The 14,573-nt window shown below is 38.7% G+C and overlaps 1 protein-coding gene and 1 long non-coding RNA gene across 7 annotated transcripts; both read left to right on the forward strand.

The window, feature by feature from the left end:
- Nucleotides 1-1,910: 1,910 nt before the first annotated feature.
- LOC116246019 (uncharacterized) lies at nucleotides 1,911-3,246 on the forward strand. The gene is made up of 4 exons (XR_004170636.2): nucleotides 1,911-2,021; nucleotides 2,872-2,904; nucleotides 2,984-3,038; nucleotides 3,192-3,246. It is a non-coding gene; the product is annotated as an uncharacterized LOC116246019 (long non-coding RNA).
- A 4,491-nt stretch (nucleotides 3,247-7,737) lies between these two features.
- On the forward strand, nucleotides 7,738-14,558 carry LOC116254558 (uncharacterized). 6 transcript variants are annotated; one of them, XR_004172705.2, is made up of 3 exons: nucleotides 7,738-8,234; nucleotides 12,047-12,207; nucleotides 12,838-13,120. XR_004172705.2 is itself a non-coding variant. In XM_031630019.2 (3 exons), the coding sequence occupies exons 1-3, from the start codon at nucleotides 8,033-8,035 to the stop codon at nucleotides 14,433-14,435; spliced, it is 369 nt and encodes a 122-aa protein (XP_031485879.1). In that variant the 5' UTR covers nucleotides 7,738-8,032; the 3' UTR covers nucleotides 14,436-14,558. The 6 variants fall into 6 exon arrangements, 1 of the variants encoding a protein (XP_031485879.1); XR_007572878.1 differs by lacking the exons at nucleotides 12,047-12,207; nucleotides 12,838-13,120 and adding an exon at nucleotides 8,534-9,602 and having other exon boundaries at nucleotides 7,738-7,885; nucleotides 8,132-8,234; XM_031630019.2 differs by lacking the exon at nucleotides 12,838-13,120 and adding an exon at nucleotides 14,430-14,558.
- Nucleotides 14,559-14,573: the final 15 nt, after the last annotated feature.

Raw genomic sequence — 14,573 nt, forward strand, 5'->3', positions numbered from 1 at the left:
TTGGAATATTGTCTTCAATAAAGGAAGAATTTATTGCGATAACTTAAATGTTTTTTTAGTGTACTGACTCAACCAAACAAAAAAGAATTATCACTCGAGCCGAAGAAAATTCATCATCAAGCACAAACAACATGAAGGTTGGAAAAAAGAACAAACTGCTGCAAAGCTCTTGCATGAGAAATGAAACGAAAAAACAAAGAATAAATGAGCATATATCTTCCCTACGTCGCACTTTTCTGGAGCATGTGATTTTAAGCATGATTCTCACACACTGCAGATGGCATGGCTGTCATCTTTTCATCATCATTTGAAAGTAGCAGCGAACAATCTGAATCAGAAGTGGAAGAACGTGAATATTCGAAGAGAACCAGCGTTAGTTACATGTAACCGAAGGCTCATAGGAAAGTATTGCCCAGTAATTATTCCCGTGAATTGATGAACGATAATACTACATATGCAGGTGTCATAATAGATGTAGTTCCTGCAATAGGCATGCTATTTGATGACGAGTACAATGCTTACATGTTTTACAAATTTTTATGCTCAGGGACATGGATTTAGTGTTAAAAAATGTACGAGTGATAAAAATACACTAAGTAGTTGTGAGAACGTTATTTGTTTTGCTCCATGCTTAGTTGTCAACCACTGTTAAGTCTTCAAGAAATTGCAGATACCTCCAACTTATTCTTGTGCCAAAATTCTCACTATATATAGACCGTGCAAAAACAAAAAAAAAAAAATCTCATTTCTTTGTCAGCTTCTAGTGACACATAGGTCATTGATTTATTCATACATTTGTTGCATAGGTGCATGACGGCAATCATCCTAGTCTTCCACTTCCCAAATGGACAATTGTGCAATTCAAGATCTGGCAAGCCAACCAGCTCCATATACCTGCTTCTCATATTGTAGTAAGAGTTTCCCACAACTACATTCTCATGACAGTTCTTTCATGACTAAATGTTAGTCATGTCCTCGTCATGGTCGTCTCAAATCCATCGAATATGAATGTATTCATTCGATAGTTCCATTTCTTAGCAGGCTGGTGCCCTTCCGGTAGTCATTAAGTATGTCCTACCAAACCAAAAACATTGTACAATTGAATACATCACATTTTTGGTACATGTCAAAGATATTATTGCACACATATCATAAATAATAGTTCTATATCGCACTGACTGAATACAATATTGAATACAAAATCGCACAAGTTACGAATCCAATTATCGTACCTCAAAGTTACAAAGCAAAGCAATTGCTTCTCGACAAAGCATTGCCTCAAAGGATCACCAGCCTGCTTCCCTGTTAGGGCTGTTCAACGAGTCGAGCTACTCGAACTCGACTCGTTTAACTCGACTCGTATGTTTAAACGAGCCGCTTATTTAGTTAAACGAGTCGAGCTCGAGTTGATGAGCCGACTCGTTTAATTAATCGAGTCGAGTTCGAATTCATGTAAGTGAACTCGTTAAAGCTCGAATCGGCTCGATTATTTAGTGAACCGGTTTTTTTAAAACCGGTTCAGATGAAAAAGCGTCAAAGCGGGACGAGGTTTAGGGTTTCCTCATTTCATTTTCGTTCTCGAATCTCACTTCTCCCTCTCTTTTGAAGTTTTCGCTCTCTCCGACTCTCCCTCTCTCGCCAGTCGCCTCTCGATCTCTCCGACTTCATCAACTCTTCTCTTCTCTAGTTCTCCCGTCCGGGATTCTCCGACGTCTGCAGGAGGAACCACCGAACCAGTCGTCCGCGGGCCGCGTCCGTGGGCCACTTCAGCCTTCAAGGTCAGCCGGCTGCTCCGCCTTCGATTTCATCTGTTTCATCTGTTTTTTACCCCATTTCTTGTTGGATTCCTAACACAATTGTGATCTAAGTGTATAACAACTGATTTGAATGTTAACACATCGTCTCCAGTGCAGATTCAAGTTTAGAGGGCGTCCCTCGATCTTCCTCTCCGGTTCTCTTTGATGGATCCGACAGTCCGGCAGCGAGCGGGTCTTTGCTCCTCCGGTTGATTCCGTGAATCGGTAGGGCTCTCTCTCTCTCTCCGGTTGCTACCTCAATATGCTAGTCCTCTACTCTTGTTTTTGGGTTTTCTGTTTCGTCACTAAAGTTCTGCTTCCCATTTTTTCCGTTGTAAGAATGAGAAACTATCGACTGTTTGACTGTTTCTGTGCTTTTTTCTTTCTTTCTTTTTGCTTGTCTTATATGATGTTTAGTTTGAGGTTTCTGTCATGTGTTGCCAATATTAGGCTTATGGGGAGGGGGCTTGTTTGCATAGTTCATGTGTGCTGGTTTTTTTATGTTTCATCCATGCTAAGTCGCTGGTCCCAAACAACGACAGTTAATTTCTTCGTTGCTAACTGCCAATTTTTTCATTTCCTTTTAACAATGACTTCTCCATTTTTCATTTCCTTTTCGAGTTCCAGTAGTGGTTTGATGTATCATTCCTTTGTCTTTAAGTACATATAAAACAGAGATATACGCGTTCTTTTAAGTAGTGGTTTGATGTATCATTCCTTTGTCTTCGATTTGAGCTCGACCCTATTCGATAGAACTTGAGTTTTTTGAGTTGAGTCGATCTTAAGTTGACCTCGGCTGGTGTATAGCCCTATCCTGAACACGTTAAACTCATAGTTAAAAATGTTCATGCATTTTGATGCTGATATTTTTCTGAGTTTTTTTTCCAGAAAATGAAATTCTAAAATATATATTTATACATAATTTTGGATTGAGCAAACATGACGTTCACATGTTTTAAGGGACTCGGGCCAATCTTTTGAGGGCACATTTCGTTGCAGTGGGCACATAAATGGCTATCTTTTTATATCATAAACTCAATATTTATGAGCCTATGATATTTTTCATTCTTTGCAGAAACTAGTCAAGGGCTTTCAGGTTGTAACACAAGTAAGTATATTTTGAATGAATTCTATTCATTAAATATACTGTGAATCATTTGTTAATTGACTATATGTATTTCTTTCAGGTTGAGGATGAATCAAGTGAATATATATCATTAGAATGATTCAAGCTGCCTCTTGGTAATGCTTTTTTTTTTTTTTGTTTTGTTTTCTTCTTTTTCTTGATCTAATGTGATTCTAGTGTCTGTTTCAGTTGCCACTTGTAGTTTTTCTTGATCTTTTTCTGTATACTGGTTTTATTCATTTTGCTTATTTTTCTACTGTCTGTTTCAGATGGAAAACTTCTTGATGGTGAAGTTAAGCTATTAAAGAAAGTTCGCAGTGGGGTGAGTTATTATTGTTGCATTCTTTCTTGTTGAAAGCTTATAAAGCTTTAACTCTTGAACCATCTTTCATATCTTGCTAGATGAGAATCTCTAATTCTACAGATCATTCCTGCTATTATTAGGTTTCCAGCAATTCCAGTATTAGATTTCTACTGTAAGACGACAACTTGTCAACATGTTGGTCGGATTTAGTGTTTTAAGTACCTCTTGGATTGGCTTCTAATGCAAAATTCATCAGCCAAAACAATCAGTAAGCAATTTTTCTTTTTCTCCTGCAGGTACGGAGTTTCTATCGTTTCTTAAGGGCTGAACAAACATGTTAATAGCAGGAAGATTATGTCATGGAAGATTTTGTGCTGCCTTTGTATCAGCCGACTAGCCATTGGCTAGTTCCAACAACGAGATGCTTTCATCTTACTTAATGTTTGTAAGTTCTATGGCATGGGTGCCTTTGCTCGTGCCCTTCTTCAATGTAATTCTGTTTCCTTGAAGTGTGAGAATTCTAGTTTTGGATTGGTTGTCCAAAATTACTGTTTTGCACTTGTTAAGGCAGTCGGCCTGTTGATTTTATGATCTGTTGGGCCTGATTTACAGGGTTTGTAATGTACCCCAACTAGCATTTATCACGATGCTCCATGAAATGAATGTTTCAGCTATGTAGTAACTGGTAACAGCACTTGGATGTTTTAGGCGTTTCATGTTATTGTTCCATTTTTGTCTCATACTCCTTGTGCTTTTTTTGAATCTCATTGCATGATTTGGTAAGTTGGCATAATTGCTGATTTCATGTTTTGGCTACAAGTTAAGCAATTACAGCCCAGGATGTGGAGTCACCTGATGTGATTGTTCAATCTTGCAATCTGGTGCTTGAATGCTTGAATGCAATCTTGGTGTTGGTGGGCTTTTAAAAGTGCACCTTTTTATTAGTTTATGCAATAATTTGAATGCTTTCATCTATCTTGCTATGAGCTTTGTATTCACTGCAATTACAGAGAGATATCTGTGTTCTATTTCCGACATTTTTCTGTCTTGGTCTCTGTCATTGTTTTCTTAGTCCATTCGCCGTGGCTGCCTACCATTAAAAAGAAACTATTCTTGAAAAACTACAGAAATGAGTAATATTAATCGAGTAGTTAATGAGTTCGAGCCTTATCAAGCCTTATCGAGCTTCACATAGTCGAGCCGTAGTCGAGCTCGAGCTCAACAAGTTAGGATGCAAGTAAACGAGCTTAATCGAGCTTAATCGAGCCGAGCTCGAGCTCGACCATTGACTATCGAGTCGAGTTCGAGCCAGGATAGTCGAGCTATAATCGAGTTCGAGTCGAGTCGAGCTCGTGTGTTATTTAGACGAGCCGAGTTCGAGCTGACCGAGCTCGGGCTCGACTCGGCTCGTGTTCAGCCCTATTCCCTGTATTTGGCTATACTTAGCTGTTTTTTTTTTTTCTGTAAGAAGGCTAATATCCCAGTGCCACTCCTTGTCATCTCCTTCCTTGGCATTGTTATTGTTCTCTTCCTTCAGCCTCCACATACGGTCATATCTATCATCTAATGACCGGTGTCAACCTCTATGCTCATCTCTCCAGCCTCCACCTCTTCCTCCTCCTCCTCCAGTACGTGAAAAGAAGTTTCTCTCTCTACCTCTTCTTTTCTTCCTTGTGTATGTCCTCCTCCTCCGGTTAAACCTCTCTCTCTCTCTCTCTCGTACTTTGTCTAACTTTCTACCCAAGAACAATCTGTCTCTTCTTCATTTTAACGATGGATTGCTCAAAGAGACAGGTATTTTCCAGATCTATCTAGTCATCCAAATTCCTATCACCTTATTTTTCTTCCTTCATCGCCTCCATTCTGTATTCCTCAACATCTGTTACTACATTTTTTTCCTTTTCATCTATACATTCTATTTCCACTACTACCTGTGCCCACTGTAGTCCATGCATATCACCTAAGTAACTCTTCCTATTGTTCCATCTCAGCTAGGCTGACCCCCACATTCTACAACAACAATACACCCACATCCTCCACAACGGTGTCTTCTTCAACCAATAAATTTTGAGACTCAGCTACCTCTATGTCAAAAGAGCTGGTGGGACTCATCTTCGAACAGAAACAAATAGATATTGTCATGTCTAATATTGTGCTCGAGTTTGTATACGACCAACACATATGATATTGCATGTCGTGCACGATAGATGTATTGCATGAACCACCTAAAACTCTATTTAGAAACCCTTATGTTGAATACATATGTTGCTTGTGCGCTGTGGTTTGAAAATATCGTGTGAGTCGTAGGACAAGACAGTATGCATCTGCAAATAGCACCCAAATGCTTTTTTTTTTCAAAGTTTGGGTGACAATGTTGAAATAGAGAATGAAAATTTAGGCAAAGGGAGTAACTATTCATTGTGTTGATAAACTTTGGGTGTGTGTCCAATGGTGATAGCAACGATTAAAGAGATCTTCAGGGCTTCAGGAGGTGTTTGCACTCCTCTCATATCGCTGCAATAGTGCACGAGTCTGTCTCTCTCGGCTTAAATAATAATATACTTGGGCAACGTGAGATGAGACAAATTTTGAGTGATGCCCCCCTATAAATGAACAGTCTCAGAATTTTGCTAATGCACGACATTCGATATCATTTTTCACCCATTACAAATAGTGTGGCAGTTACGTCTTTTAATCTTCAAGCCAATTCGGCAGCTGCCGATCCCGATTCGTTGTTGTGAATCACGAAATACCATGTGTGCACCATCACAGGCTTGTGAATGAGTCTTCGTCCACAGCCTATGCATATAGTCAGCTTCACTGTCACATAGCCTCGACTACCTAACTATTGGGTTTGCTTCAACAATTACTATTTGCTCAATGTCACTGAGAGTTTGGCTACTATTTCATTGTCTTATGTTGCTGTAATGCCTTTCTTGTCATCCTTTTACTGTTGTCACTACCTATGCCATGCGGCGATTGTTCTCGCCGACCCATGCGGTGCCGTAGTCCTTTAAATTGCCACAAGCCTAACAGGGTAAACAAGTGTGTAGATAACTTTGAAAACAAAGAGTACTTAATAGACACAAGGAGGAGAAGCAGTTGTAATGAACTCTTTCATTCATTTATAAAGGCAATACATCATACGAGAAGGTAAATAAGGAGATTGACTCGATTTCACTTACAAGGGTATATGAAGGTTTATACAATGATTCTTATATCGAACACCCAAAAAAAAAAAAAATTCCAAACATTATACTTATGCTAGTGGGAGGGTACTCCCTTACAAGTGAGCTAGTATATACAAATGGTTCATGTAAACAAAAGAAAATACTATGCATATACAGACATTGGAGAACATGTTCTCCTTCAAATCATGTGTTATTCTTGGCGTCAAATGCGTCGTGGTATGCCTTAACTTCTTCTGAGTAGTGCTGCTTCATCTGAAACGCATACTCCCAGGTACACCGCTCTTCATCCACCCACTTAACAAAATATTTTCTCAAATCTTTAGATCTTTTAGATAATCGATCTTGTGTTGTGTCGAAGAATATGCTTCAACTTTGTGCATGCTTACCTGTGCTCTTTGTAAGATAAAATTGTTGCGCTGATCTTTGACATCGGCATAGAAAGGCTTCAAATTGCATCATTAGTCACCACTCTTTTGCCTTATTCCTCTGATTGCTTGCCAACCCGCCGCCTTCATCGATCTTATTCTCCATGCCCCAGTCCTTTTGTCGATGGCCTCTAGCTAGAGGTAGTTGCTTTGTGTGTTGTTTTGCTGTCTTGACCGCCTTCAGATGCTTTCCCTTTGCATTCCCGCTCACAATAATGCAGTGGTCCTTTAGACTTTAGACTGTTGTAGTTCATGATAGCCCAGCAGTTCATGATAGCCCAGCATGCAAAATGCCATCATTTTTCTTTTCTTTTTTTGGTTTTGTAGGGCCCCGTTTGATGAGCTCGAAATATATTGTTGAACAAGAAAAAAAATTTAAATTTTAAAAATTTATTTTTTCAACCCAGGAAAAAAATTTATGACAGAGGTCGATTTCGAAATTTTTTTTCTGAAAATATATTTCTACTGCGCTAAGTGGAAATATGTTTTCGTTTTTTTTTTACCGTTGGGGCACGCTCGCATCTTCCTCCTTTGCTAAGCTCCGTCCTCCCGCTGCGCAACTAGGGATGTCAACGGATCGGATTCAGATCGGATACATCTTTAATCATATCTACTTTTTCTGATATTCATATATTCGGTTTCGAATTCGGATTTGAATTCGAATAAAGCAAAGTCATATCTGAATCTGAATCCAAAATCCGATTTTACAATTTGAATCCGATTTTTATATTTATATCTGAATCCGAATCCGAATCCAAATTTTTGAACCCGATTTTACCATTTTTCAGTATTAGATAAAAGATAATTTATGTATATCCGAATCCGAACGAATGCCATTTATTAAATCCCAATTCGATCCGATTTATATTAAATTTTTATCCATATTCGATTTTTTTCCGATCTGTTCCCTACCTCTCCCTTTTATCGAGTGGTGCGGTTCTTCCTCTACGTGGCTCCTCAGGCTTGGACATGGAATTCATCCCGCGTGTTTTCTCCCTACGGCGGTTCTTCTTACTCTCGTCCCCAAATTCGACTCAAAGAAGGTACAATGATGGGTAAAAAAATTTTGGGTTTGTTGTTATGTTGAAATGCTTGCGCACAAAATGAAGGTACAATCATGGGTAAAAAAATTTTGGGTTTGTTGTTATGTTGAAATGCTTGCGCACAAAATTTCGGATAGGATTTTCTGAATGAAGTTCAGCGGTCGAATCCGAATAACAAGGAAAATTTTCGGGGTTTCCTTTCCCTCTATCGTCCAGAATCTCATTGTCTCCGGCTTCTCTGTCCAGAAGCTGCCCAAGTCCACCATCATAGCCTTCAATGCAGAGTCGCATGCCACAGCCAACCAGCGCAACTCAGCCGGTTTCTCGTGCTATATTTTGGATTTAAAAGGTAAAGCTGTTAGGATTTTTCCCCTCAGTTTGTGAATTGGATGTTGTATTTTGTTGTTAAAAATAGATGAAGAAATTCAGGTGAATCATGCATTTGGTTTTTGCCTAAGATCATTTGTGCACTGATATTCATTTCGCTGCTTTTGTCTATTTGTTAATGCTGCTTAAAATTATTTAGAAGATGTTGTATTTTTTTTCAAATGGAGGAAACTGCATACAAACTTTTTCCTGTTGCTGTTTGACTTATGATACCTTTCCTGTTAATCCTAACTATGATTTTCCTTCTCATACCTATCTCAGACCAGCTTTTCAGACTTTGGTCTTCACAGATCGTGCTTGATGAAAATATTCATTGGAAGCCTAATCGTTCTCATTACTAAGTTGTTGTCCATAGCTGAGTATTGAATAAGTTCCTTCTAACAAGTTCCTTATATGTTGAGTTGTAGCTATGTTGTCAAATGCTATTTGGGGCTTCTGCCTAGGTTATCCTAGGCTGTCAGGCTTGTCTAATTGCTTAAGCTAGTCAGCTTCAGGTGAATTGTAATTATAGATTTAGCAGTTAGCATTTATGAAATGGTAAGGTTTTGCGTGCTCTATGACTTTGAAAAGCATTGACATGAGGTTCCTACCACCACCAGTTCCATTCTTTTCTTTGCTGATGGTTCTTTGACATGCAGAGAATCAGTCTAATGCCTTGTGCTTTTTTATTTGATAAAGCAATCAGTGGTCTACAAGTATGTTTCTGAGTAAAGAAAAGTAGGAGTTTCAATTAAAATGTCAATCTGAAGGCTACTGATAACTCACTGCATGTTTTCTGAGGAAATAGAAGAGGTTGAGGGATGGTAAAAATATACAGCAAAGGCAGAGCTACCCCAGACTTTGTGGCGTAAAAAATATTATGCCCTTTAAAAAAATATTATGCTCTATAACAGCTGCCTACTGTGAAAAATTCTGTTTTCATTTTCTGCAACAAAGATGGAAGTTAAGGTCGGTACAGGAGCAGAAGTTGTGAATTTGTCAGGTAACAGATTAGGTTCAGTGACAAGGCAGTTGGCCGTCGAGGCATAGGTGTTTTGAGACTGGAAGAAGCCCTTAAAAGCTTTAGTTCCTTGAGAATTAAGGAGCATGAAGATGTCCATGCGAAAGCTGGTCGTCCAGAGTGGTGGCCGGCAGAGTGGGGTCATGAGCAGGAATAAGACTCAGACGTTGTTTATAGCTGTCCCTAGTTCTCATCCTTTTTATTTAACACCCTTCCCTTGTAAACTGATGCTGTGAATTGTGAAAGTTGGCGACCTCCCCAGCTAGCGCATTGATGGGCGTCACGGGTGGGAGAGATGAAAGTTAAGATATCAATTTTGTACCGTGATCAGTAGTAAATGTACTGAAATTGTGTTGCTGGCATTTCCACTTCTTACTTCGCAGGGCCCCTTTTTTCTGTTTTTTCATGACCCAGTTTCTCTCTTTATCCTATGTAATGCCTCATCCATGCAAATATCTTTTTTGGGTGATTGCTGTTCACGTTATTGAAATTTTGGCCCACCTATATACTCTCGTTGATGCAGGTTATTACTTAAATCCATAGGACTGGATTCTAGCGTTGAAGGACTGCTTTGTCATCACACACAAAAATTCTGAAAATATATTTCTTTATCATCAAATACAGAAATATATTTTTGGAAATATATTTCTCAGTCATCACACACACATCAAAATGAGAATCGGAAAGGTTTTTCTCATTCTTTTATTCCAGGAAATATATTTCTAAAAATATATTTCCAATTCTAGATTTCCCATTCTGGTTTTCTCCATATTGGTATCTGTCGGTAAGCTCCCCTTCTCCCTAATGTGTGCAATTTCGTTGAGTTCCTCTGCATGAGGTTCTTATTTGCAATTCTAAGCAGCCCTCTCTTGTATTAGTTCTTCATTTCTTGTTGGGAGGGCATCGATGGCTCTTTGGTCGCTTGGGCCTCTCTTTCCAATTGCTGGTTGTTGGTGATGTTGCCCACATCTCTTACCCTGAGGATAGCTGATGATACTCAGGATGTGAGCATCGATCTTATCAGATTTCTTCTTTCTGTGTTTGTGGCGACCATGGTTGGTAGTATTGTCATACCATTAGTCTTCCCTTCGTCCGGCATCGCCCTCATGACGTTTGGTCCTGTAGCCCTTCTATCCCTCTCCTTCGTCCTTTGTAGGACCCTTTTTTTCATCAAAGTGTCTTCACTGGTCTGTTTGTTCATCGCCTTCCGACTTTCGATTCTCATGTGCACATCCTTTGGGTGTCTGTCTACTGTTATCATTTCAGTACCCTCGACAAAGATCCTCCTATGCTTCTTGCCCTTGCCCTTCAGCATATCGATATTCATGCCGACATCCTCTCCTCGTCTGACAGTGCTTACTAATGAAACGCAAATTTTATTGAAAAGAACATCTAGGACTGCTTAGCTTGAAAGAGTTTTTCTTAGTCTTTTTGGGCTTTTTAATGCTTTCTTTACAGACGTTTTTTGGGGTTTTTATGTTCCCCACGATGCCCGTACCAGAATGCATGTTTCTGTTTTGGCATCAACTCCCCTTCTCTCTCTCATTCTTCTGCTATTGTATTCAGGTTGTTAACTTGGTTCAACCATGGTTTAGTAATTTATGCATATTATGTCTTTCTCTCTCTCTCTCCTCCCTTTTTATGCTAACCCAAGACTGAAGGCCCCTGGCATCTTCTTTTGTAGTATATATATATATATATATATATATATATATAGATAATGCCCTTAGCTGTTGGCAGAGGGTTTTGTTTCTATGCCAAGAAACCCTCAAATAACATTCAGTAGTTTCTAATTCCTCTCTTTTTCCCTCCTCTCTTTTCCCCTCCTCTCTTTCTTTCTCATTCTATGTTTATTTGTAAACATGGCAAGCCAAGGGTTTCATCTTTACTGCAAAACCTCCACCCACGGCCGAGGGTTTTGTTTTCCTCATCCTTCTTTGTTTGTTTTTTTTAATATTGTATTGAGAAACCCACGGCACCTTTGTTCTCTCCCTCTTTCTCTCTCTCTCCCCCCTAAACTCCACAGTTTATTTTACCTAAGAAAGATTTGAGATCAGCCGGGATATCAAATTCGAAGTAGTAAGGTGGTAAATCCCCAGTAGTGACAGTCAGCCGGGATATCAAATTCGAAGTAGTAAGGTGGTAAATCCCCAGTACTGACAGCCTCTCTTTTGCTTCACAAGGCACGGTCCCTCTAACTTCAGCCGCTTGAAAAATCACGACGATCTCATAAGCTTCCACATCTTCACTTGATCCGCCCTTTCTGCCTCCCACTGATGAAAGGACTTTTAAGATCGAGAAAACGAATATTTAGATCCCCCAACAAATTTTTTTTTTATTTTTCTCACGAAAGAAACTTTTTTATTTTTTTTTATCGTAGTGGTCCTTTCTATCTAATTTTTCTATCAAGTTGACTAATTTTTCTTCCAAACGGGTCGTCTCATTTAAAAAAAAAAAATTGAAAAGAAAAAAGCAAATGTGCCCATCAGCAATTGACACATTGTTGTAACATTTGTAGAATTATTTGGTCGCACGACTCGTAAAAAAATAGAAACTAGAACACAGGCTACTGGCCCGCGCCTTTCGTGCTGCACACTTTGCAGCAACATTACCTACTTAAACTTGTCTGGCACATGTTGGAAGCATATATCTTCTTTCTTAAGGTCAATTTCATAGTTGGTAAGTCATGACTCCAATGACAAATGATGGGATCAAGCGACTTGACTCATTGACTCGCCAAGTATTCACATAACCATAATGTATTTTTACTGCAGTCAAATTGGGCGATTCTGAGAGAGGCAAGGCGATTCGAGTGACTCAGAAGCAAGTCGGGCTGAGCCAGGAACGAGTTAGGTTCTGCTTCACCCAAACCCTGACTTGTGGCTGGATTTGTAGGCAAGGTTCTCGAGTCAGTCTAGCGACTTTGCCGACTACGGTAAGCTCTTCTAAAGCCAATGATTAAATGGATTTTTCTGATCTACATCCATATTGACTGGAGATATTAGAGGAACAACTTATTATACATTTCTTATTATGATGATCTAGGGATCGAAATCGGGTATTGAATCACCCATTTTTGTCAAAAATTTTGAAATTTATTTCACAAGGGTGATTCTGTACTTTAATGCATGGTTTTAATAGATTTTTAAATTTAACGGTTGTTTGGGAATTTCATGTAAAAGAAGAGCGCCTCTTTGATGAGTTTAGAAAGATAGACGGCTGTTTGAAGTTGGGCCATTAGTTGGGCGTGTATTTATTTTCCTATACCATAGTCACACACCATAATTTTATGTGCTAAGTTCTTTCCCACACTAAAACTCTTCATTTAAATGAATATGAACAAAAAAACTTAAAAAGGCGATCTGCAGAATTTATCTGACAAACATTATGTTTTAGATTGCATTATTTTCACGTATCATAGACAGACCTAATAGCTCACAGTGCATCAAAATTTGAGAGCTAGAAAACTATCATTTTATTTATTAAATTTATGAAGTAAAGTTTGATTTTTGACAAGTCCTCTCTCACTCTTTGAAGTCTAACTTCTTCTTAACTTCCTTTGAAGTCTCAACGGCGCTGCTAGCTGTCCATCTATCGGCTCGTGCTTTTGATTACCTTGTTAGGAGGGGAGATTAGCCAAGGAGTGAATTGACCACGACGCAATGAGCTGGAAACTAGTATCCAGAGACAATATGCTCACTAACTCTCAGATGCCACTAGATGATTGTTACTTCGGACATTTGAGACGGAGTTGAAACGAGAGACATACTTGTATAGTTGTATTTGTTGATTGTTGTAGTATTTTCGTCGTTCAATTATCTATAGAGAATCAAAGTTATGCTATGCCACTATTTTGTATATATATATATAGGAAAATTGAATTGTGACTCTAACTTTTTAGAATCATCTAGTCATGTAATTTGCACAGTTCGATCAACATGATGGACAATTAAGAGAAAAATAAAGAGAAAAATGTGATAGATATTTTCGTTATTTAATATTAGATTATATTTTTTTCTCTTTGTTTTTCTCTCAACTATCCATTAACTATATATGAGAAATTGGTAATGCCGGACCACTTGAGCAAGAAACAAAAACTAGACCCATAAAAATTAAATATTGAAGTGTTTTTTTCTCAATCTAACCTTATAGATGTGAGCATAAGAGTGTTTTAATATGAAACATACTTTAATAATCCAACAATGAACACACTCATATGACATTAAAATGTTGTTAGTAGAAAAATAATTTTTTTCACAAAAATAATCAGAATTAAAACATGACTTATATTAAACCAGTGTTTATAAACACAATAAGATGTTCCAAATTTTGTTTAAAACATTTTTTAACACAAATTTAAGAAGTTGAGTTTTGTCTTTGACCTAAGTGGTCTGGTATCAATTACTCTATATATTAGATCAGGGATAAAAACAAGAGCCTTTAAATTATTTCTACAAAGATCTTTTCAATAAAATAAAAACATAGGAAAACTAATTAACTAGTAAAGAAATAATTAGTGTGTGTGTGTGTGCGCCGATCTGACAGTCTTTATTTGGAAGAAATTGAGAAATGGGTGGGGGAGGAGAACAGTCGCCTCTCCCACCACAGAAGGGAGAGGTCATCACCTCCCCTCCCATGCTGCTGCGGACGACCCAGCGAGATGTTCTTGGTGGTACAAGACCACCGCGACACCCGGCTAACAACACCCTGCAGTTGTATCCTTACCATCGGGGAGGTGGGGAGGCACTCGGGGAGGGTCAAAACGCCGCCCCCTCAACACAAAAGTTCTTTTCAGTTTTTGTTTCACACAAAGGCTTTGACGGCCTGAATTTGTCGTGTGGGACAGCGCCTGATAAGCGTCATTCCTCACTTTTACACATGCGTGCACACACACAGACACATGTAGTTTTTGGTGGTAATCTTGTTACCCAATATCAGATACATGCGAGGTCATTAGATACTTTCATAAAACATCCTACATAGCTGAATTTTGGTTTCCTGTCCTTTCTTCCACACTGCACGGGCAGTAACTCTATGTACAGCCATATGAATTGCTTGTTACCATATTGTCTTGCACTACCTTATACTGACATCAAATCCAAAATCCACAAGATGAGGTCACACTTACTGAATTTGTACGACATTGTGTTCTAACAGATTTAATGGAACTCCATTCAGAAAAGAACAACTTTGGAGCAAGCACCTTTCCAGCATCATTTGTTGCCCAAGGTATAGTGATAATACAACAGCAAAACGGGTCACTGTTGGAGCAGATCTGCAACAGCTACCTTCAGATTATGC

The sequence above is a fragment of the Nymphaea colorata genome, chromosome 1 (genome assembly GCF_008831285.2).
Source record: "Nymphaea colorata isolate Beijing-Zhang1983 chromosome 1, ASM883128v2, whole genome shotgun sequence".
NCBI lineage: Eukaryota > Viridiplantae > Streptophyta > Magnoliopsida > Nymphaeales > Nymphaeaceae > Nymphaea > Nymphaea colorata.

Bases quoted from the DNA above. Each gene is read 5' to 3' on its own strand.
- LOC116254558 (XM_031630019.2), top strand. From the start codon at position 8,033: ATGAAGTTCAGCGGTCGAATCCGAATAACAAGGAAAATTTTCGGGGTT. The intron at 8,235-12,046 runs GTAAAGCTGTTA...TTTTTACTGCAG, and splicing joins CTATATTTTGGATTTAAAAG to TCAAATTGGGCGATTCTGAG.